The sequence below is a fragment of the Oreochromis niloticus genome, linkage group LG7, assembly GCF_001858045.2.
Source record: "Oreochromis niloticus isolate F11D_XX linkage group LG7, O_niloticus_UMD_NMBU, whole genome shotgun sequence".
In the NCBI taxonomy this organism is placed as follows: domain Eukaryota; kingdom Metazoa; phylum Chordata; class Actinopteri; order Cichliformes; family Cichlidae; genus Oreochromis; species Oreochromis niloticus.
The window spans coordinates 13,636,111-13,661,437 of NC_031972.2; the positions used below are offsets into that span (position 1 = coordinate 13,636,111).

The 25,327-nt window shown below is 38.2% G+C and overlaps 1 protein-coding gene across 2 annotated transcripts in view; it reads right to left on the reverse strand.

Annotated features, from left to right (window-relative positions):
- Positions 1 to 25,327, reverse strand: part of LOC100697801 (netrin receptor UNC5D) — a 172,989-nt gene that overhangs the window by 125,773 nt on the left and 21,889 nt on the right. Inside the window, exon 2 of one of the 2 annotated variants that reach the window (XM_005454484.4) lies at positions 11,073 to 11,159. The exons of the other annotated variant lie outside the window; for it this stretch is intronic. Coding sequence (XP_005454541.1) covers positions 11,073 to 11,159 — 87 coding nt within the window. The remainder of the gene's footprint in view (positions 1 to 11,072; positions 11,160 to 25,327) is intronic. 2 annotated transcript variants of the gene reach the window in all.

Genomic DNA, 25,327 nt, shown 5'->3' on the forward strand with positions numbered 1-25,327 from the left:
CACACGCATACATATTTACTTAAACACGGTGCAAAAACTCAAACTTTGCTAGTCTAGTTTGTGAATCATACATAAACCACACAGGAAAACACAGACTTCCTGAATCAAGCTGTCACATAACATAGTCATTAGATCCCACATACTGAGAGCGCTTGTGTTGCAGGGGGCTATGTTTATAGGATGTAATGAGTCAGAGAAAAGGAAAAATAGAACAACACAGAAAGAAAAAAACTGACTGAGGAAAAGCGACAGAGTGAGTAAGAGAGCGAGAGAGAGACTCCCGAGTTCCCCACTGGCAGGGTTTTTCATGTAATCTGAGCAACCATGGGGCCAGAAAGAAACTTTGATCAGAAATATTTTCTCCAGTCCATTTGGAGCTCAGACTCTGTTGTGTGAGTGTGTGTCTGTGTGTGTACGTTTTTGTGTAATGTAATGTGGAGGACATAAGCAGGTCACACAGACACATGCCTCATTCCACTTGCAGCAGACCCAAAGGATTAATTTAACGAGCTGTCGGACGCTTGTCCTATGCGGCCCTCGTTAAGACCATCATGCAGAATCTCCATTTGACTGCTGCCTGCCGTGACTAATTGACTTATTTTGCAGGCCTAAGCAGTACTGAAAGCTCTCATATTTCATATTTATCTCTTTTTGGAGCAACGTCAGGAATCTTCAGTGTGAGTGGGACACTGCATCCTCCTTTGAATACGACTGAATCCAAGTGACGGATACTTCTCAAACTGCTTCTTAGTTACTCATTTAAGTTATTGTTATTCTGAATTTTATTATTTTTTCATATTTACAGACAGAAAATGAATGTTTTGTTAAAAATTCAATCACATTGAACAAATTCCACTTGCGACAGCTACTACTCCATCTTTTCTTTTTCTTCTTAAACTGTATTTATATATTAAGATTAAATATATTCAAACGGCTGGCTTCTGCACGAGAACAGAAACGACTTTATCAATCATGTTTCATCCAAGAGGCAATCTCCCGGGCTGAAATATAAACGTTAACGTCAAAAATGCAGTTCCTTGAGAGGCCACTTAAGGCTGGCTGCACAAGCAGGTCAAACTCAAAGACTGTCGTGTTTAAAAATCCAACTTAACACATTTTTTCATGCTGTACTGCCATGTTTTTTAAAAACCATTATATATACTACATTTTAATATTTAATATTTAATAATATATATGCAGTAAGTCCACAGTAATGAAATAAACTGCTATAAAGTGTGATAAAATCTACATTTTTACACATATTTTTCTAGATATAGACGTCATAACTATATGCAATCCTTTTTATAAACTGAACCAAAAGTGAAAATAAAATGCTTATTTTTTTCACAGTTTGCAAAAAGACAACATGTGCATCAAAATAAACTTCCCAAAAAAGTTCCAATAATGCAGTCAAAGTTCTAAATCTACCAAGAACTGTTTACAGGCCTGCATGTGAAGTTCATGCTGAGAATGTGATGACAAATACTCTTGACTTGTAAGCGCTGGGTGTCTGGATTATGTTTTTTCTTGAGTGTTGCTTTTACTTGATTATTGTAAACCTGTTAGTGGAAGGAAAAAGCATTCTGGGACATGTTGCATGTCTAACTTCTCCAGTTTTATATGCAAAAAGAACGACTGCTCTGACATATTTGGTTGGAATTCTCTTGCAATCAATGATTCACGTCACAGTGGACAGCCATGTCCATCTTTTATTTGCAGTCCATGACTTTATTGTGTATTGGACTAATACCAACAACAAATGGCTTGTTAGCTTTTCCAATGTCAACTCATTGTCGATACCGGCCTCATTTCCTCCTCATGTGATCCCGGCAGAGTATATACATTCAGGCTGTAAGTGCCAACACATACAAAGCTCCCCGGGGCAAAGAGGCAGGCTTTTAAAGGCTATGTTATTGACTTAAGTGCAGTTTCATTTGTCTGCTGCATTTGAGAGGTGGTGCTCTTTCATATTTAACTTTGTTTTGATGTAAAACTTTAGCAACTTGTCTTTGTTAACAGGTGAAAAAGGAGTCACTCAATGCTGTCACAAGCTCTCACCCACACAAAATACACACATCACCTCCAGTGCCATAACATCTCTCCCACCCGCACATACAAATGCAAACAAAATGCCCAAGGCTGCTGTGTTTTAGACTGCTGCACTGCTCTATAGTTCCAACAGGAATAGGCCAATACATTTCTGTTAGCTGGTGGCGAATAGCAAGAATGGATCTTAGACTGTCTTTTATTAGATCAGTATTGGGTCTGTGAACATAAAATTTGACAAGTAAATGGAAAAACATGTATCACGTCTAAGAAAAAATCAATATTAAAGACAAGGATGTAGGACCAAGTGTGGAAGTAGTGGGCTTTGTGTCTTGTCTCTCTTGGCAGATTATCACTACAAATATCTTATTGCTTTAATAGAGCAATGATCCAACATGTGTAAAATACACAAAACACACACACACCAAAACTCATTGCTTCTGCCGTGGCCCTTTTCTCTACTTACAGATAAACTGTCAGTCAAACTGGATAGAAGCCATACTCTATTCCCTATAGTACAGACAGATGATGCAAGGTAATCAAGTACAACACTGAGTAGAGAGCAAAAGTGCTATCTCCACACCCACTCACACACCAAACTGACCTGAAGAAAAACAGAAGTGGTAGAAGATGAAGAACAGGAGTAGGATGGAAAAGTTACTACGGAGTCTGAGTGGGAGGTTCAATGTTGGAGAAGAGAGAAACTGTAAATGAGAAGAGTGACAGATGCCAGGAGAAGAAGAAGAAGGAGAAGAAGAAAAAGAAACTTTTTAGCTGTTCTCTTGCCACAAGGGGTCACCACAGCATTTCGCTCTGCATGTTTGATTTGGCAGAGTTTTACTCTGGTGCCCTTCCTGACCCGACTCCAAAGCTCATTTAAGACTAAAGCAAAAATAGCCATGAAGTGAAAAAAAAACCCCTGAAATGTATTTATGGTAGTGGTAATGATAGCTTGACTGAAAAATATTTTTTTTTGCTAATATCAAAAATGTATTACAAAACAGCACTACCATGCCAAGCAGTAAAGTGCTGCTGCGCTTGTTGTGGTTGTCATTGGCTGTTCCTTTCATTTTATCTGGTGTATGTGACGTATCACAGTGAATGATGTTGGCAAGAAAGCTATAAAGTGAATGGGCTTTTGTTTGCAGCATTACCGTGGTTTGCTCCCAAGGGCAAGGACTCACGGCTAATGTATTTTCTGTTTCTTTAAGAGGTGTTTTCTCTACGAGTTCCACGCTGTTCTTCTCAGTCAGCTGGACAGCTCCAATACTAAAACAAACCATGCAACATTCATCTACTGCTGTTGTTTTGTTGCAACCACTTGCAGCTATGCTACTTATTGTCCCAGCTTTCTGTGCTGAAACCAATCTCAATACAAGGAACCATATAGTTCACCTGCCAGACAAGCCCAGCTCTCACATAAATGTAACATTAGTATGATTTCTGACACTTATATTCACTCAAATTAAAAATATGAAAATAATCAGCTACAAATAGATTTCAATTGCTGCTCAAAAATTCCAACTATGGACCCTTTAGAGGTCCTTTAGAGTATGACAAAAACCATCTAGTAACATCAACCGACTTCAATTATCAGGGGGATGACATGGTTAGTGGTGTCAAAAGCAGTAGCTGAATCAAGCAGAATTAAAATAGACAAGGATTTCATTAGTGCCTTTGAACATGACATGTTCTGGACATTCCCGCTCACCATTTTGGTCTATGTATCCAGTTTAGTGGCACGATTCTTTTTTTTGTGTATCTAAAAATGTCTGCTTCAACAAATAGTCCCACAGGCAAAGGTCTACAACATGTTCAGACATTCATGCCTCGGGGTAACCAAATGACTCACTGTGCTGCTGTGCTTCCTGTTTGATCTGTTATAAACAGGCTCATCAAAAAGCAATTTTCTTTGTTATTGTGCTTGTGTTTGTGGCCAGATCATGCACTGATGGATCTATCCTTTAATTTTCTACAATGACATGAACTGCTAGATGCTACGAATGGTGTAGCCATCTATCTTTCCTGTCAAGTCTCTTGAAAACAATGGGACAGCCACAACATGGATTGGATTTCTTTGAATATGTATCCCTGTTTCAGGCTTTTCGCTGAGGATCCTTACCATTGATCTCATACTGGCTCAATTGTATAGCTCTCCTTCACTCCTTCTAAGTGTTTTTCCCTTCTGTTTGTGAGCCACTCTTTGTCGCTTTAACCTCTCTTCCTCTTGGTTTCAGCCCTCTTTTCCTCTCCTCTTGTGCTATCTTTAAGTGGTGACTGGTAGCTCTGGTGATTGTAGTATGTGTCCCCTCGGACTAAAGCAGATGCTGCCTTTGCTCCAGGAGGGGAAACTCATTTAGGCTCTTCACTCATGAGGGAACAGTATTCTGCCCTATTTGTGTGTGTGTGTGTGGATATAACAGATGAGATCTACAGTTAAAAGCACAGAGACATTAGCACAGACAGATTAAGCACAGGTGGTACAAGAGCCATTTTTATTTCTTCTGGCATCCTGCTCATGAGGAAGAGAACATGTCAGTTTAAACACTTGCTGTGTTAGAGAGAGCAGAGAGAAACTAGAAAGACTGAGACTAGAAACGGACTAGCAAAGGCTGGTAAAGGATTGCACTCCCCAGCATGTTGACAGTGAGTCTGACAGTTCATTAATCCAACCAAATCCCTCCAAAGTTACTCAAGTGTGGATTCTATTTTCAAATTTCCTATTAGTTCCTCTTTGTGGATTAAGCACTGCAGTTCACGAGTGAGTGCCCAGCCCCAGCCCTGGCCCAGCACATATAATTGGCTTGTAATGGATTTGGGGGTCGTCTTTGCATCAGTGATATGGATAGATCTGAGGCAAAACGTCTGCTTTCCAGTTTCTCCCCACATGCAGCCCATGTTGAGGCCTCTGGTTTTGTTTAATTTCTTTCATTGCTGCACATTGTCATTTCTATACCATTGCATAGCTGCAGCATCCTTAGCTTGAGGACTGTGGCAGGGAGACGTGACATGGCTGGAGATGAAAGATGCCAGGTGTCACGCAGCCTTAGGGCCCCTGTCACCGTCAAGACCCCTGATTCATTTCTTTGAAACTACCTCCTTCCCCTTACTCTTTAACCTCGTGCCTCTCCTTTTCAATCTTGTTCTGACTTTAATTCTTAGTTCATCTTTTTCTCCTTTGTCCCGTAAAATTACTAATATCATTCCATCAGTAAGATATAGTCCAACTCAACAAACAGAGTTTAATAAGAAAAAGACATCAGCTGGAAGACCATAAAGATGCTTTTCATTCAGATATTTTGCTAGACAGAATTAAATAAATGTGTAATTAGCTATGGGGGGCAGGCTTAAAATAGATGGCATGTTCTGCTGATAATTACACTCAGATGTAGTTTGTTATTCTAAAATCATTGTGAATGGAAGTGTTTATTCGCACTTTAATTGATTGTTAATGAAGAAATTATTTTTAAAATTTTGCACAAAGTTTTGATAACTGACACTTAAAAAAAAGATTAATTTAATGCATCATTTATTGCTGAGAGGGATAATTACAGGAAAGACTGATGCACACTTGTGAGTAATCAGTTCAGGTTAAGGACGCACCACTCAAAATTAATGCGATAATCAAACAAACTTTATCACATCCATATTGGTGTCATCAATATTTTAATATGTCTCAAGCATTTTGCTCAGACTGGTTTTCCTCATCAAGGCTGATATTAGCTCATAATTGTTGAGAGGAAGGCATCAATGACTACTGGTAAAGTGCTTTAGAAATCTAGTAGGATAGAGAAGCTATAGTGATTTGGCCAAGCTCCTACCAGCGTAACGTTATCTATTATTTAGTCACATGATTAAAGTATACAGCTGGTATGCAAGACCAGTTGAATATGCATGCAATTTTCCGGTCGAGTACAATAACATCCTGTAAGTTAAAAAAACAAGGACTTCTTTCAAAGTTGAAATCAGATGGACATCATCATGTGAAACCAAGATTTGAAAGTCTGTGGGAAGCCTTTGATGTCCATTAAATATATTACCACGACTTACGAGACATAATTGAATCATTATTGTTATGTTCTGTGAGGTTGGTTAGTTTACCCAGGGGAACAGGCAGAGGCATTGTTGTAAACAGAAGCACACTACAATTCACTCTATATTACACTTGCACACATGCACCAAACTAACAAGATTGGAGCCCATCATCTCACAGTCTGATGGTCCCAAGCCAATTATCACACCATAATGAGCTGGTCAACTAAAGATGCTTGTTACATTCATTTAGGGTGCGCAGCCAACGTGGCTAGGACCCCTTTGTACTAAGCATGTGTATATGTGTGTTTGTGTGTGCTGCATGTGCGGTTTTTCACACATAGAAACTCAGTTATACAAAACCAGGCTGCAGATAGGAGTGAAGTAATAAACTCTGCTGCAGTGTGAAGTGTGTTTATTTGCATGCAGAAATACGTAATATAGCAGAAGTGGGAGTGTACGTTTCCAGAGACGGTTGCAGCAAAGACATTTGCTGCAACAAAGACATTTGTGATAAAAGCATGCCAGAGGGCCTTTAAATAACCCTGCATTGATAAACTGATGCTATTTGCCACTACACTGCAGATCCCAGGGGATCTAATTCCTCTAATTCACCAATTTAGCTAGTGTTTGTAATTAAGATGGCCTTACCATGAATAACAGTTAAAAGCAGATTTATTTACTACTAATGTTTATTATTGGCTGTTCTGCCTGCGGTGTTAGATGCAGTACAGTAAGCTTCACCCTAAACCATTTTTAAGGAGTACAAATCGTTCTTTGTTGTGTTATCATCTTGTATTCTGTTAATCTAGCCAAACAAACATTAGTTAATCAATATAATTTAATGTATCGAGGAAAATCATCAATATTCATGTACATGTACTTGGAGTTAATTTGGCCATTTTGTTGCCTTGCGTTTTTAACCTTGTCTATTTTTTACCTTGAAATATACTTACTGCATCATGTTCTTTAATATGGAAATGACTTACTGGTCTTGGAGAACTGCACAGAGAACTTTAATGATATTCAAGGGACAATATAAACATCCCTCAATGAGATGCACAAGTGTGATAGGGATCTATGCAAATTATGGAATGTTAAACAAAATACAGATAAGCAAATTCCAACCTTCAAAGTCATTGAAGTCAATGAAAAAGCTGGTAACATGTGAATAAGTGAATAAGTTTCTAACTTATAGATAAACGAATGAATGAAGTGGTTAAATCCCAAATATGTGTATAGAGGCTGCCAATATTCTTGTTTGTGTTGTCCAAAATATTATCCTTAACTGTGTTTACAGTATATATGTCAGAGGTTACAAATGATACTGCACTGGTACAACAATCATGCTAACTACATCACCAGACTTTTCTGTTGTTTCGCCTAAAAGAATGTGGTCTGATTATAAAAAGAGACAAGACTGTTTCCTTTTCTTTTTCCTCACACCTGTTTAGTAAAACTGAAAATGCATTTACCTTTACAATCATAAAAAAATGACACCAGTGATGTAGTAGCTCATCTTGCTCACAATCCATCACAATTCACAGGTTATTGCCAGTAAAACAACAAATGTGACCCTGACCTTGAGCACCGCCTGGGTAAAGACCTATTAGGTGATCATTGCGCGCACGTTTCAATAAAATCTGACCAGTAGGGATTCTTGTGAACTGTGGACGGACATATAGATGGAGGAAAGACGCCTTGCCATGGCTTAAGCTCATCGGCACAGATGCGCTGAAATTGAGCCAACAAGCACACATAGGTAAACTCCCCAAGGACGGACAAATTTTCCTTTTTAAAATCCCATCAACTCAAGACTAAAAGCTGCTAGCAAACAAACTGACTACAACAAATATTATCATGTTTCAAGGTGAAACTGCCTGATGCTGACAAAATAAATGATTTCCTTAGATTTTTAACACAAACCAATGTACATTAGAATAAACTGAGATTGGGATTTCTGTTCAACACTCACGCTTTTAGCTGGTGGTATCTTTGTTGTTTTTGTTTATCTGTCTGTCCAACAATTCTTGGAAAAAAGCAAGCATTTTTAACTTCCTTATCCATCGTTTGTGTCAGGCATGGAGCGGGCTTTCCTCTAAAAACGTCTGAGTTGATGAGAATGAGTGATCTGTAGTAAATGTGCCAGCTGTAAATCCAGAACAATGAGCAAAGACAAAAAGCTGCGTAGCATGAGGTGTTTTTTCTCTACCAATTTGGCACTACGCCGGCATCTTTCACATAACAAACCATTTGAATTTACATCATTTTCAGACGTACTGTGAATGAAATTTATTGGAAAACTGAACATCTTATCCAGTGTGTATGTGTTAAAAGGGTCACATACTCGGGACAACAGGTGAGAAAGTAAGAGTGAAATGAGGAAAATGACCCTCAGGGCTCCTCGCTCCTCACCAGTGGTGACTATTGAATCAGATTTTGTCTAAGCACTGGATTTTAATGATGTGGTGGATGCCTTTGCCCAGAGATGATGAGCTGAAAACACTCATATTTCAAGGTCAGGCAGCGTTGTTTCCAGGTGCTACATGATGTTTACGCCTCGTTTAATGGCTAGTTTAGGAGTTTCACTGACCCAGTGGGTAATGTTTTGCTGGTCAAGATTCACTATTAGTTTGTGGGACCATTTTCAAAATGTGATTTGGTAGTGGCTGCTACCAGTTATTCAAAATTCAGTTTTAATAGAGGATGTAGCGTTACAGCTTTAGAAATAAAAGCAAAGCCACAAACACATCTGAACAAATGATTCACTTAGTTTTCCATTAAGGATTTTATTAAAATCCTGCTTTGATATATGAGAATGCTAATGACTCAAGCTATACACCTTGCCACCATTATTTATGCACCCCACATTTCTGTCTGCATTCAGGGAATGTGTGTACACACAAAAAGGGGATCCAATTATGTGTTGACATAGTCCTCAATTTTCTTAATACACTCTATCAATCCAATTCATTCACTTCAATACATTTATTTTCGCTTTTGTATTTTGTTCTTATAACCGCTTCCCCTGTTATTTGTGGCCAAAGCAAAATTTCCTACAATCGAAAGTCTTATTGTTCAGTTTTTTCAGAACTGAATCCATCAATCCAGGAAAAACATGTCTGGGCTCAATATATGGTGGAAGAAAAAGAATCTGACTTTAGCTCTGTTTGGCATAAAAAACAAGCAAAAAAGAAAATGGTCGGAAATGGAGCTTTATACACACACTTAGCAGATCAGTGCAGCTATGGTCAGAACAGCTGGCACAACAAATACAGGTAAAAAGCAGCTTTTCAGCATCGTTTCTAGATAATTCTGGTCAAGAACATTTACATTAGGAAGTAACTCCTGAGAGGCAGGAACATTTAGAATTTGTGAATCACTGATAAATGTAAATTACAGTAATGTAACCTGCAGAAGTACAAATCACTTCCACTATCTTTCTCAGTTTGGACCTACGTAATGTGTTCATTATTTTTAACTCAAGGTTAAAAGTTAAATAGCACTCTTTTGGTTCATCATAATTTGATTTAATTTGACAAGCTGCTAATTGAGGGCTGGTCTGCAGTAGGTTTAAAATATCTCCTAGAGATAATTGTTTCTCCATGGATCACTGTAATATCATACCGTGTCATTAAAGGTCCCTTTTTCATTCTGCCCTACTGTAAATATGTGTTTGTTACCTGTAGTACTTCTAAATGCATCATAAAGCATTTAGTCAGTCTTTTGACTAAAACGTCAGTTGTCAGTTGTTCAACATCCATGTTAAATTATGTTAGTTTTCGTGTGGTTTTAGTCGACTAAATATCATAAGATTATAGTAAAAGTTGCCGTGTTTTTCCCGATGAGAGTTACTCCACACTGTTTACAAAGTGTCTTATATTCCTTGACATCAAATGTGAAATGTGTCAATATGTCTAGTCTCTTTCTCCCAAGACATTTTCTCATCTTTTCATGAGAAACAGGGAACATGGGAACCCAAACAGAATTGGTAATTAATCATAGATTAACAGAACCTAAATAAAATGAAAGACCTTTCTTAGAAAAAACCCCTGCATGTCCCTGTTGTATAACATTTTGCGTTTCATTGTAAGGCTTGGGTTCACTGGGCGTTGAGCCATTTCTATTTACTGTGCTTAGCCTCAGCAGCAGTCTGTCACGGTCCACTGGGTCAGCATTCGTATGTTTATTTGTCTGCAAGTATGTGTGTATATTTGTGTTGGGCTGCACATGTAAGGCCGGTGTGACCGATGCCGGCGCAGACAGAGCTGTGGCATTATTGTTTATCTTGGCTCATCTCTTCTTTCTCTTATTGACCCATCACTGCAGACCTTCCCTCACTCCATGGCATCACACAGATAATAGCTTTTCTGGAAACCCACAGCATTAGGCTTCTCCACTGAGCTGCAATTATACCATTAATGTGCCAACTTCCACCACATTTCTCTAAGGTATTCATTTATACTGTTTCAGCTGTATTGTGTTTTGACCAGCAGAAAAGTTACTGTGAAAAAAAAAAAAACCTTATATAATTTCCCCATTTATTCCCCTGTGTAATTTCACCCTGCTGAAAAAGTAATGGGAAAATATAATGTCATAGCAGATATCAGAGTGATGTGTATTCTGTTCAAAACCAGTCACACAGCTTGTCCTTGTAACCATGGAGATGGAGTTATAAAACGCCTCGGATGTCCTTGCCCTTGATATTTTTAATTTTCCAAAAATTAATGATATTCACTCCATGGCTGCATATTCATTCTTTTAGAGTGGCTCTAGTGATGCAATGTCTCTATGACTTTGATCAGTATTTGAAGACATAATTTGCTCTTAAGGGTTTAAAGACAGGCAAGAAAACATACTAATACACCTGCACTACAAATCTCTGACACTTAAAAAGACAAAAAAAGAGAAAGAAACTTGAACAAAGCATGAACAAACCTAAAGTGGCATTCAAAATGGCTCTGTGCCTCTTTCTCACATTACTGCTTCCTTACTTGTGATTTTGGATGGATTAAATTTAGATTCCATTATGTTCTCCAGTTTGCCAGTCCCGGTGGTGGCGCTAATGCAGTCCTCATAACCTGCATCAGATGTAAATGAGGAAGAAAATTGTGATGAACGGCGCATTTGTTAACACCTAAACGCTGTCCGTAAGATGGCAACATATCAGTTATTCATGCTAACATCGTCACATGTATGTCTTTATTAATCATATGTTAGAAACAGTCACCTCTTGCTCTGTTGCTTTTTTCTCTCTTGCACTTTCCTTCCCAGCTCTTGCCTAATTGCATTCCACCTACATATTTTCCTTCTTATAAAACTCCTGCACTCTTCATTACTGTCTTTTTCTGCCGTTTTAACTTTTATCACTGCCTTTCTCCCTCTTTCTTTTCTTACTGAAGAGGAGAGTGCACTTTAAAGAGTAAACGACTGTAACTCTGTTCCCCAGTGCAGGTTATTGCGGTGGTTATTACCATATGATTATTAGTGATGGACAATTGGCCTCAAAGATGTTTCATTATGAAAGAGCTTGCTGGGCTCTCATTAGCACTCTCATTCTAAGGGCTACTGCTCAAGCCAGTGCTGCTCTGGGGAATTACATTTCGATCACCGAGTCGAGAGTTAACAAGGCAACATTAAAGGAATGCGAAGGTGCAACCACCAAAAAGAAACAAATTAGCAACCTCTACGAGTGTCAGAGACACGCTAGTCATATACATGAATAATAATAACTGTGACAGATCTAAGGGCTTTTACATTAACTTACAGTATAGCTTGGTTTACCTGCACAGTCCTTGCTTGGAAAAGATAGCAGGACCTATGATGCTGCAGGCATTTGTTTTTCTTTCTCTATGACAGGAGCATCCATCAAAAGTGTAATTTCATTTCTTTTTAGCTCCTGATAAAGTTGCTGACTTGTGCCAGTCCCTCCTATAGGATCAATAGCTGTTTATACAAATAACGTAGGGAAGCACAGCACACCAGTCGCATTGCTGGAGGTGACTCTGTCCAAGGGCAGCAACACGAGTTTACCGTGGCAGTCTTGTGGTAGGCCGTTTACATTCGGTATTGTGGATACTCTTCTATTAACCACATAAAGCTTGAAGAATTACAAGCTGGTGTAAGCGGGCTGATGACAGAGGTTATTACATACACCGACTCAATAATTGAATGCAGTAATTGTTTACACATAAACCTGGCAGAATTACAGGACTTTTAAGGTGCCACCTAAACAATTTATTAGGGGAGTACAGGGCGACTGAGAAAATTACAAGTCAGTTAAACACTTATTGACCTTTACTCTTTGATACTCTCTTTGCATTATGTCACACGTAACAGTGATGGAGGCTAATTACGTCTGGAATGTCAACATTTCAATCTTTAACATATCACTTATATTCATTACAAAACATCAGAAACAAAGCAAAAAATACTCCGTCGTGTGCTAAGAGAATCTACAGTTTCAGCAGGCCAATGTCACAACTTCATCTCATCCTTTCCTTGAATAAAGGCACCTTATTTCTTGCTTTTAAAAAGTGCTATAATTACCACAGATATGTCGCATTAAAACATTTGAAGAGACAAACAGAGCATAAAAGAGAAATACTTCCAACATGAGAAAAAAACATAAAACAAACAGAGAAGGGCGGGGTGAGGAGAGACAGCATTTAAAACTGTGAGGTGAAAGCGATGGTGACAGAACAAAAAGAAAAAGGACAAGTAAACAAACCAAAGACTTTACACACTTGCAAGTTACTATAAGCTTTATTTTATCTGCATTATCAAAGCTGCTCTTCAGTGTAACAGCGACTGTGGGGTTTTGAATAGAAGTGCTATATAGCTCACCTGAGAACACTGAAGTGCCAAACAGCTACTTGGCACTTCAGTGTTCAGTTTTCATTTTTGTGGTAGCAAATGTTGGGGTTTTTTTTGGAGTTTACATTATTTTAATCACTCTATTTTTTTCTCTCTCTTGAAACCATCTGACTAATCGTAATATCTACTGATGCTATCACAATTCCAGCTATTTAGCTATCATGTTCTACACTGATGGACTGTGGAAAAAATTCTGGATTTTGGAATTGCAGGAACCAAAGTTCTTCTCAGATTCTCAGAGGCAGAACTTCCTTCTTTTTATATTTGCACTACAGAAATTAGAGACTCTTGAAGTTTCAGAAACCTCCTTTTTCTTTAGCTCAAAGGTAAGTACTCAATGACACAAGAAAAAGATTTCAGTCTTCTGCGTATACAGAGATGGATCTAAATACAGGAATATATTACTGCAGTCTGACCATCCAGCATGTTAAAAGATATCTGTGTGAACATTAGCTGTGTTTATGTAATGGAGAAAACACAATGTGATACAGAATCACATGACCATATGTGAAAAGTTATCTATGTCATATCTGGTGTAACAGTAAAATAGTATGACAGTGTTACACTCAGTGGACAGCACTAAACAAAACATAGCAAATCCCTTTTCCACGTTCATTTATGTATGGCTTAATAAGGTTTTCTGTCTGTTACCCTGCCTTTCCACCTCTTTGTCATGATCAAATCAAGGCAATCTCTGTTGGAGAGATTGCCAGTGTTGGAGCTGATGTTAAGAAATGCTAACATTGGCAATGCAAATGGAAAGAAAAGAAAAATTCCTAGGAGGTATGAAGTTCGCAGGGTTTTTCCCTAAGGGAAGACGTTTAGATGATCACAGTTAAACATGGCAACATAGTAACAGGTTTTCTTGAGACTTGGATCAACAAAATCACCTTTTTTTACTTTTCATTCAAATGTTTTTGCAAGTAGAGAAAAAAAAATCTGTACTATGTGAATATGTCATGAAAACAGCGTCACTACTGTATGTTCACTTTGCTCATTGCGATCACAATAAAAGGTAAAAGTAAAAAGGTAAAGTATGTTTCATTTAAGAGCTGTATTTTCAAGCTTTACTATTCACCACAGCAGTTTGGCACTCCTCTACAAAACCTCCCACATATTTTCTCTGAAATGTTTTCCAGTTCAGCAGATAGAAAACAATTCCACCTGCAAGAGAACTCTATGCCCCCTCTCCCACCTTTACCACAACACCATCACCACCCCCTGCTTCTGTTCTCCTTCCTCCCCCTCTCTCCTTTTCACAGTTCAAGCACATCGGCAGGCTGCTGAGACACAACCCTGGGGTTTGTGGTTCTCCACTCAATATTTCCTCATCAGAAAAAAATGGCAGACCAACAGAAATGGGATTAAAGCGCAGCGACAGACATTAAGCACTAGGTTGGTTGAGGGGCCAAAGAATATGTTAATATATTTCCACCTTAAAACCTCAGCCTATTGCCTACCCATCAGGTACAGTAGTATACAAGGGTGCTTATAAGTATTTACCCACTACCTTTCTCCAGAATTGCAGACTACAAGGATGTGTGATTAATTAATAGCATTGATTGAGTTGAGATTCTTTGCACCTTAGCAAGGTCACGATGCACAGTTGGCACACAACACACTTCTGCGCTTCTGGAGAATCATGGATGACTCAATATACTGTAAGGGAATAGCAGCTGGATGAAAACATAATATCACAAGGCAGGGAACACAGGGGGGAAAAAAACAGTGTCATGACAAGAAAACATGCAGCACAAAGCCTGGAAACTTGGACTGACACACAGCACAAGCTCACGGACAACACAAGATGTAGCAAAGAAAACACACAACTGCATATTATATAGCTACACTAATCAGCTCACCTGATAAGTAAGCAAGCATGCTCACATTTTAACAAGGCCTTACAGCAAGAAAGCATATGCACGTCTACATTCATAAAACATTAAGCCTGCTTTATTTATTTAATTATTGAACATGTTCCCTTTAACAAGAAAGGCATGCAGAACCTCGAGGAATTTATGGAGCAGTTTTAAGCTTTGTTGAGGACAATAAAAGAAAGCAAGAGAACAGAACCTGATGAAAGAGAGAGGGCAGCTGAAGCTAAAATGACACGTCTGGAGAATTCTTGACTCTGCTCTTCTGGTGCTGTGATAAACCGATTTCACCGTCTTATTCAGCTCTGAGTCCTTATCCAAACCCAGACACTGTGTCTGTAAGGTATTAAACACGCAACAGTGAATGAAACCCCATTTTACCCTGTATGTGTCATTTCATATTCCAAACAAAGCTACTGATTTTGTTCAGAAGTTAAAGCAACCATTGAAATTGTCTCTCATGCTTTATTGATTCAATAACATGCTGAAAAATTAATAATTAGTTAAGCACACGACACGCACATTAACATGCCAGGCTGCAACAACAGCTTCACGTTAACCTCTTGTCAGTTGCTAAATTCTGCATGTAGACCCTTACATAAGAACTGTCTTCAACTGCCGCTGATCGCGTAAGTGACCTCGTGCAATGGCTCGATAATTGTACAGGCTGCAGTGTGTCTGCTAGGTCCAGTTAGGGAGATGGCGGCCCACTTTCAGTAAGTGATGAGAGTGGGAAAATAGAATGCTTGATTACCCCTGACACCACTCAAACGGCGCTCCTACCAGCGAAGGGTACTGGGGCCCTGTGGTCAAATATAGGACACAATTATGATCTAATTTTGAAGTCTTTGTCTTACCTCTGAAATGATGGACATATAAATAATTATATACATATATGGTCAGGCTGCAAATGTTAATGAGCCCCTCCGACCTCAAGCACCTGTCCCATCAGCCCCATCATAGCCTGTGGAACATCACCATTAGCATCGGTGTCATCAATGCCTTTAATCATTATCATTACAGTCAATCATCAATACTGCACAGTCTACATTCCCACCATCATTAGCATTATCTCAAGCCCTGAATGTTAGTTTCCATTTTAGATTATTTTTTCTTCTGTGAATTGGTGAATCACAATTACTCTAACATGATTATTTACTCTCACTACTTTACTATTCAGATGGAAGTGCTAGACATACAGTGAAGGCCATAGCAGCCCTGAACAAAACACTCCCTGGAGGACACACTACTGATGGTTTTTCTAATGTGTAATGAATAAAATACACCGAGTGCTACAGTTGTCCCCGAGGCCATTGAAACCCTCTAAGAAGCCCCGCGTCCTCCCTACTGCTGCAATCTCAGACCCGAAAAGAGACGCATACGTTTTATAACTAACAGCACCTGTCTAAGTCGGTAGCCATGACAATGCATCATCCAAATGAAATTCGCTATAATTGAAAACATTGCCTTTGTTCTGTGAAGCGTAAAGACTCCTGTCAAAGACAAGTCAACAAACAATATGCAAACACAAATAAACAGTGCTGTTTCCTGACCCGCAGTGAACACATGAATACGTACAGAGAGACAAGCACGCACAAGAAATGAAAAAGAACCATTACACCCCCGTCCTCTGAAAAAAAAAAAGGAGGAATAGGTCGGACTAGGTGTTTTTGGGCTTTAAGCTTTAAGTGCTTCCTGTTCTTTGATATCAAAATGTAATTACCTTTTGAAGCTTTGCCTCCCTCTTCTCACTGATGGATGGTAGAGAAACAGACTCAAATGTGTGTTTCATGTTTTTTTCTTTCTGTACTGACACGCCAATTATCAAGGAAGTGTGTATAAAACCTCAAACACCTGAGCACTTATTCCTCTCTTACGGAACTGATTTTACCTCCAAACACTTTGATATCTAACATCTTTCTTCAACTTAAAATATAACTGAAACTTCATTAATGCAATAACTTCATTCCACTTTAGCTTCACAAAAGTGGCACATCTACTGCACTTTAGCACTAGATATGAAGCCAAAAAGAAATATCCACTCACAAAGTACTAAAGACATGTTTGTTGTCTGCAGAAATATTTATCTTTCTCTAAAAACTGTGGAAACACTGTATCTATTTTTATAGCAAAGATTTAAACTTTTTTTTTTTTCTTTAAATGTGCTGAGCAATTGTGGGCAATTCATGGCTTGTCGGGTTCTGGTTGAATGGTCTGCTTATTGAGCCTGTTAGTTCTATATGAGTTAATTATGAACTGTGTTTCATCTTTACTAACACAACAACAAGGTTCTCATTGCTAAGAATTGCTTAATATCACATTTTAAACTAACGAGATTAGAATTTACAGTACCCCAAACACCAATTTAAAGCTATTACTCTCATTGCCATAGATCTGGTGCCTTCAAGCTTTTTGAGGTTTGTTTGTTTTGGGTTTTTTTTACGAAATTTAAGATAAGCTTGTGGGGATAGGTTAATTGGATAATCCAAATTGTCACTAGGTGTGAATGTGAGTGTGAATGGTTGTCTGTCCCTGTGTGTTAGCCCTGCGACAGACTGGCGACCTGTCCAGGGTGTACCCCGCCTCTCGCCCTATGACAGCTGGGATAGGCTCCAGCGCCCCCCGCGACCCTGAAAAGGATAAGCGGAAGCGAATGGATGGATGGATGGAATTTAAGATATGATAATATTTATTGCTGTTTAATTGCAGTGATTTCTTTGCTTTTTGTTTACAGACTTTTTAAGGATAATATTTAATGAATGTAAAAACGAAGCATTTGAGAGAGTCTGTTTAAGATTAATATGAGTTAGGATCTAATTTTTAGATTTCAGGCTAAATACTTTAGACTAAATCTGAATCTGATTCAGTGTAAAAGTTTTTTTGTTTGCTCCACAGGGTTTACAAAGCCTCTTACTTTCCTTGATATCAAATGTGAAATGTGTCCATTTGTCTATTCTTCTCTTCCTCCAAAGCGCTGACAGGTTTTCATGAGAGCAGGGAACATGGGAGCTCCCCTTTCTCATCCTGTTTGTCGGGGGCAGATCAACCTTATGCCACAAGAAGACTTCTGATTGGATCACTTCCTTTGGTCCCGCCTTTTTTACACAATTTAGTTGGTATTCTGAATGGAGCTCATCTCCAGAATATTTAATTTTGTTTTTATTCGTTAATGATTGTGTCAAGACATTTCATCACAGTTTTCATCCTTATGCATTAATTACTTAAAAGCCTAATTAAACCCTCTACCAGCTGCTAGCATGCCTAGCACCAGATCCAAGAAAGTTACTAAGCATTGCAGGTTTCAGTATTCTTTGACTTAAACTCACTTTGACTTAAAGTTAAAGAAAATAAAAAATCAATTTCTAAAACTTTCCAGCATGCATAAGTGCAGCTGGTATCAGCATAATATCTCCACCATGGTTCAAAGGTATGACCAATGTGGGCGAATGGATTTATTAAAAAATATGCATTTCAAGTTGACAGATATGAGAGTCCAACTCATAGATAGTGGAGTTTGTGGTGATGCAGATGAAAGGCCACGACACCCCTTTGGGCACAGGAAGAACAAAAGAGCATTAATATAACACAAAAACCCATCTAGTTTATGATGTTTTCGCTGTTTAAGGGGTGGTTGAACAACAAGGGTAAAGGCCAAGGAAGGTTAATGTGATATGATGTGATGTGATAGTGAAGGCCAAATTTTAATACTTGCAGCACTGTTAAAATATAAACTGTTAAGTTTTCCTGGTTCTGACAGTTGTGGTTGTAAATACTGTTGAGAGAAACACACAGAGGAACACATCTGAGAATAAAGTAATTAAAAGCGTAAAAAAAACTGTTTAATACAAGCACATTCCAATAAGAAAACATAGAGGATACCCTAAAATACTGTGACATGTTTAAATGATATTAAATTCAATGAGCTGAAGATCAGAGGACTTGGCATGCTCTTGCTTGCATTTTGCAAAGCATTTCTGGAGAAATTCTGTCACCATGGCATGGATTTTATTGGAAGCACTCAAGACTCATGAACAAGATTAGTGAAAAATGAAACGAAAGCAACATTTCCTGCTCATAAAGTGTGTCTGCTGTAATCAGCATTTTGTGAGAGTTTAAACATGAAAGAAGTTCTATGTAGGCTTAATAAGAAGCCACGTGAGAAAAGGTTTTAACCAATCATCAACTGTGTAAGTAGTAAAGATAAGCAGATTTAACCAAATGAGTTTGTGACCGAATGAGTTTTTCTTGAGCTTGTGCAAAATAATTACTGCAAGCCAGTGTTTTCCAAGGCTGAACATTTTCTTGTTGTCGTAATTAATCACTTAAATGAACTCTTAGAGATTTTCTGGAGCAGAACTAATGGTTAAACAACGGGGTTATTGAATTTTCATTCCATTTTAAGACTTGGCATTTCCCCTATTCTGATTAACTGTAATTACAAGATATTCTCATTCATCTACCGTAAAAGCAACAAAGAACAGTGGCAACACTAAGAGATAAGGATCAGAATTATACCATTTAAGCCTAAATGTACCACAGCTTTGGTATCGATTAACCCCTTAATTATCATAATTAATAATTAATGATATTTGATTTCTATTGTACTCATTAAATGAATGTCTTTGATTTGACTCCTCCCAATTCTCTATTTAAAGGTAAACTATAAATACGGAAATTTGGCAGATGCTTAAAATTGTTTGTGGTGGGTTTTTTATGTTAATATGAAGCAATATTTATGGTTTCAGTAAACAGGCCGAGAGACGAATTCACAAACCAGAGTCAACCTCTGGTCATTAGGCAAAAAAACTGCCGGAGGCTGCTGGCTGTTGCTGGGTGAAGTCAGTTGCAAAAAAGGTGCCGAACCAAAAACCTCCTTGTGATTCCTCTTGTCATTAGGTTTTGCATCCCACTTTGCCAAGTTTCACTGCAGCTCACTGGTTAGTTAGTGAGTGTTTGACTGGGGTTTAGCAATCAACTGCAAAGTTGCCTTTCACAACCAGCTAATTTTTCTCTAGCGACTGGTAATTGCCAAGAGGTCACCACCTGGTCTCTAGGCTTGTGTAACTTGGGTCTCACACACAGGTTAAATAGAAAACTCAGAACAGATGTGTTTATTATAAGATCGTCTTTGTAAAAGGTTAGGTAACAGTAGTAAAGGTCTTCAAAAGTAGGAGGAAAAATTGTGGCTTTATTTTATACTGACAGAAAACTTATAATTAAAACATATACTTAAGAAAGTTAGACTCGAAGATAAAATTGTTAAATTGTGAGTGAAATTCCTGATATGGGTAAACCCCTTCATATTTGTAGTCAGAAGGGACCAACAGGATGACAGGACTCAACTTTTAGTGTGGACAACAGCACAGTAGGGATTTTGACCGTTTCAGCCAGCTGTGCGGTACTTATCAACTATTCATTACCAGTCCTTGACAGCCCTACATCCTCTGCACACGAATACAGATATCATACACATAGCACACACAAAACAGCAATCACCTGTAACAACATCTCCTTGAACAGAAAGCAACCCAGTGCTGTAGCAAAACCACAAAGCATTTTCTGACTCTTACACCGCATGACTTTTATTTCCCTATATTCCAAGATGCTATAGTGCAGTTACTCACCATGATTTCTCTCACTAAAGTCCTCTACTGCTTAAGTTCACAGAGACTTTGTTTTACAGGCCTTTTCCTATGCCAACTTTATGATGAGAACATAATTAAACTCTCAATCAGCATGTTTTAAATGCCACAGAACCACTGACAGTGCCAGGATATTAATGAAATGTGAGCATCTACTATCTAAGAACAGTGACCAACTACTTTAATCGCTTTAATTCCAGTCTGCTGATAGAAAACTACGTACAAACTTCATCCTCTGTCTTTATCCACAAGATCATCTAACAGCTATAACCAACAGACCAGACTTCAAACAACAAGAATTAGTAGTTCTGTAGTGTAGGTGTGGGGTACAGAAATCTACAAAGCTGCTCTTTGCTTTCTGCACTTCCTAAAATGGTAGGATGAAAACAACACTGCCCAAATTAAGACAAAGTGCAAACCTGCCTAGAGAGGAAAGATGAGAACTTTGACACTTGAGTTTTTAAAAAAAGAACAGCTCCAGAGAAGCAGGCAGAAAGAACAAGCAGAGAAGCACAGAGGGCTGGGAGTAAAATGCCTCCAGGACAGAGCCCTTACTCATCCTTGCAACACTAAGACAAAAAGCACACGAGTTGGAAAACCGAAGAACGGCAAGATGAGCGGAAGAGGGCACCTCGTGGTCTCCCACACCCATCAGCTAGCAGTGGGAAGCGGGGTTGCATGTGGTTAGTCCAGGGGGACCATCATGCACAGGTCAGATCGATGTATGCCCTTGCTGCAGATCAGAGCTTGACAACTCCCCTTGGTGATGGCATTTCTGAGTGAATAGCAATTTCCCACCTCCACACAAGTGAATAACATCAAAAGTGGTGGAACTCAAAAGCTTTGTTGTAAATGAGGATGAGCAGACAATAATAATAATAAAAAAAAGTAAAAAAAAAGAACAACAAAGAAATAGATGAACTGCAATTTGTGAATTTGCCTGCTGAGAGAAAATGAGACAAACACACATCACATGTTTTCCTAATTTCTAACTTCACGACGCTATCATGTCACACACATGTATTTGCCCATGTCAGTTGGACAATACTGTCACTGCAGTGTACAGTTGTGTGCTTGTGGTTGAACAAGGCAACTGTAATTGGCTACCTCTGGGCTACAAAAATGTGTTTTTGAGCAAGTAACAAACAGTCCTGTATTGTGGCTTGGTCCAAAATATCAAATGACATCATAAGTTGTAATCAAGTATTGATCAAACACACACACACACACACACACACACACACACACACACTGAACGTAGGGAAGAAGTATATAACCTTCAACTATAACTACCTAACAAATATAACCTTCTGTTCAAGCTCTGCTTCCAAGGCCACATCTGTTGCTATGTTTGGAGACCACTATGACTCAAATATGATGGCCAAAAGGAAATCATTCACTTTACAAACAGAAGAACCCCCCACTAATGTCCTGACTTTGAAGTAAAAGGAAGTTTTCTCAGAACTGACTCTAATAAGTACAAAAAACACAGCATGTGATGCCATCTGTCAGACACATTCAGTCATTGTATAATTATTCTATTACAACTTACATTTCTTCTCTACTTGATGACATTCTTTTGTATCCTGTGTCATCTGAAATTAAACCCTTGTGAGTTTTGAAAAATTATTTTTTTCACAAAAATTTGCAGTGGACCAATTTATTAATCTTACAGTTTCCAAGCCACCTCTATAGTCTGCATTAAAATTAAATTACACCTAATATTCGATGGGGTGGATGGGGTTGTGCTCACAACTAAAGCAATGTGATTACATAATAGATATATCTGCTCTCACAGTCATCATACAGGGCTAAGATTTTTTGTTAAACTGTCTGAAACTAAGCAGCAATCCGAAGTAGGTGTTGAAAATATTGCCTCAAAATTTAATCTTGATATTTCAAGAAAATTTGAGATCATGATAGAAAAGACAATACTGAATGTTTTATTGATGACTACAGCTTGCAGAAAGCAATTTAAACAAAATGAAGGCCATTTTTAATCCTTGTTTTCCACTGAGCTACTGTCATTTATGACAGACTACCTAATTCAAAGTGTGAATCTATTTCCACAGGCTGCCAGCAGGAGCAGCATTACAGTGCAATCACAGTGACATGGCATAACAACTTAGATGTAAGAACAAATGTAGTCTGAGTAGTTTTTTCTTTAACTTTTAAGTAAAAGTGTAACAGCATAACCCAAAAAAGTAACTTAACCATGTAACTCAGCCTTTGTAAAATTATAGTGCAGCAATTTAATTCAATTCAATTCAATTTTATTTATATACTGCCAAATCACAACAACAGTCGCCTAGACGCACTTTATATTGTAATAAAACATTCAAACCTACATACATTCAATACATTCAAGTCATGGGGCACAGAGTTACTGTGGGTTGAGAGTGAAATGAATGTGAATTAATATGATTTTCATAGAGAATATATATATATAAAAAGACCTTTATTTCACTTAAATTAAACTCTGATATTTTTTTATGTTAATCACTGATAAAAGAAAAATGTGGGCTGGAGGCATGAAGTGTTGCTGGCTTCTGAAGAAGCACGTCATTAACTGAAACTTGGATCAGCACCACATCTTGCTCATCACCAACAATTATAGTCCATAAAAAGACATGACGGAAATGGCTTTAATCTATCATCAAATACTTTACCCTGAGAATTTCTGGGAAATGATCCGCTAAACTTGACATACATGAATTGAACTATGTCTTGTGTGGATTGACAGAACATGAATGCCTTTCCATATGGTACAAGGTATAATAGGATGTCTGTAAAGGTTGAAAGAATACAGGACACCTTGTGAGAAGAAAACATGCCAGGTGGTATTTTAGGCCCAATTATCCATATGTTTGGGACAGGTGACCTTTCCACAACAGTACAGTGTCTGAATGTCCAGGTAACAACAGCTACCAGCCATCAAAAACAGTTTATTGAAGTGTTTATTCTTAGCCTTTCTCCAAAGGTTAGACTGAGCTGTCATACTCACTGGCCATCAGTTTTCAATTTGTGTCATAAATAGGCACACAAAGAAAGAAAATGTATCAGAAAATACAGATGGGTCATGAGCTTAATTTCATTACACTCTTTGTATGTCAGAAAAAATATTGACTGATCATCATCTGCCCATGATATAGTTGCAATCCCCCTTATTTCACTTCTATTCCAAACCAGACTTTTGCTACATTTAATACTGCGGTGGTTCATCTGGGTTACAGAGACAATTACCTCGCAATGGGACACCAGTCCTAAAACTGAACAGAGCTACTTGTCATTAAATAGCATATGGCCTCTTTTGGCAAGTAGAATACAATACAACTGAACTCCAGTATCACAGTACAGTGGCATAGTACAACCTGATAGTTTGGAGATTCTATCTCTCTGTAGAGAGACAAACAGGCAGGAAAAAAATCTGAAATTAGAAGCAGCCAAGAATATTAAAATCAGTGCATCTCTAGAAGTACAAGTTTTCATTTATTTTCCCCATTTATAATGTTAATGATACACAGATTAAACAATTCCACAACAAAAACATACATTTACACAAAATTGCTTTTCCTTTTTCTATAGCACCAGTTCCACATCTCCAACAGAACAAAAAGATAAAGTGCAGATGACTTCAAATCAGAAAAAAATGGTTTTAGCAACTGAAGTGCACTTGACTGCTTTCAGAACCTCACGGTTTCCAATGACATTAAAATGTGTAGAAAACTCCACTTATAGTTAACACTATAAGTTATGTTTCTATTTAAAGCCTCCCAAGTTTTTATTGAGATTAGCTGGAATTGGTGTCCAGAGAAAAAAATGCTGGATCAGTGCATCCTTTAGGCATAAAATCATAGAAGGAGATGGAACTGTAAAGCATAGCTAGATAAAACAGCCTATTACATATATCAGTTTCAACAACGACAAAGGATGCCTCGGGGTTAAAATCATAAAGGCACGACACTTTCCCTATCCCAAGCTACAGTAGTTAGAAGTCTACAGCTCAGATTCAGAAAAAAACTGTTCAGAAAACACAGTTTGTCTTGCTTAATTAAACCATCTGGAATGCAAAGGGAAAAAACTTATCACAAGACTGTAAGCATTTATTTTACTTAGCAATTCATAATTTTAAAAGAAATTAAACTTTGAGAAGTCAAACATTCAGAAAACACTGTATAAAGTCAAACAGCTGGACTTCATTAGATGCCCCTGATCACGTTTCTCTAACTTGGCTTTCAGGTTACACATTCTCTGATGTGCTCACACAGTTTTTTTGCACTTGTGTAAGCTATATGAGAGAGGCTAACTTGATCAAAGCTTACTACCTTTGCTGAGCCCTCATTTTTGCATGAATAAGGAAAAGTCACAGGGGTAAAAAGCAGAGATTTTGGAGATTGGGAGCGTACTGTTAGGGTACCAGACTCCCTTCGCCCCAGCCCTCATTTTAGAAGCATTGGCTAAAGGTTAATGCTCCACTACCTGTAGAGGAGGGGGAGGGAGAAGAAAATAAAGCAGGGAGATCAAAGCTTTTGAGCATGCATTTATGTGACTCTAAAAATCATATAATGTATGTCTTCATCTCCCAGACCCAGGACTGGGTCTGGGAGATGAAGCACAAAAGAGGTAACAATGGGAGGAGCACTGTCTAGTGATCATCTACAAAAATGTCGCAGTGTTGCACCTTCACACTCGTATTTCTTCTTTTTCTGTTTTTTGAAGGTGTTTAATAAGTCATATCTGATGAATTAGTGGAGTGAATTCTAGTGTGAAAATTTAACCAAACACTATTTAGCAGCTTTATTATTGGCTTTAAGATACATATATGGAATTGTATGAGGCTTAAGGTCCTCCAGTTTT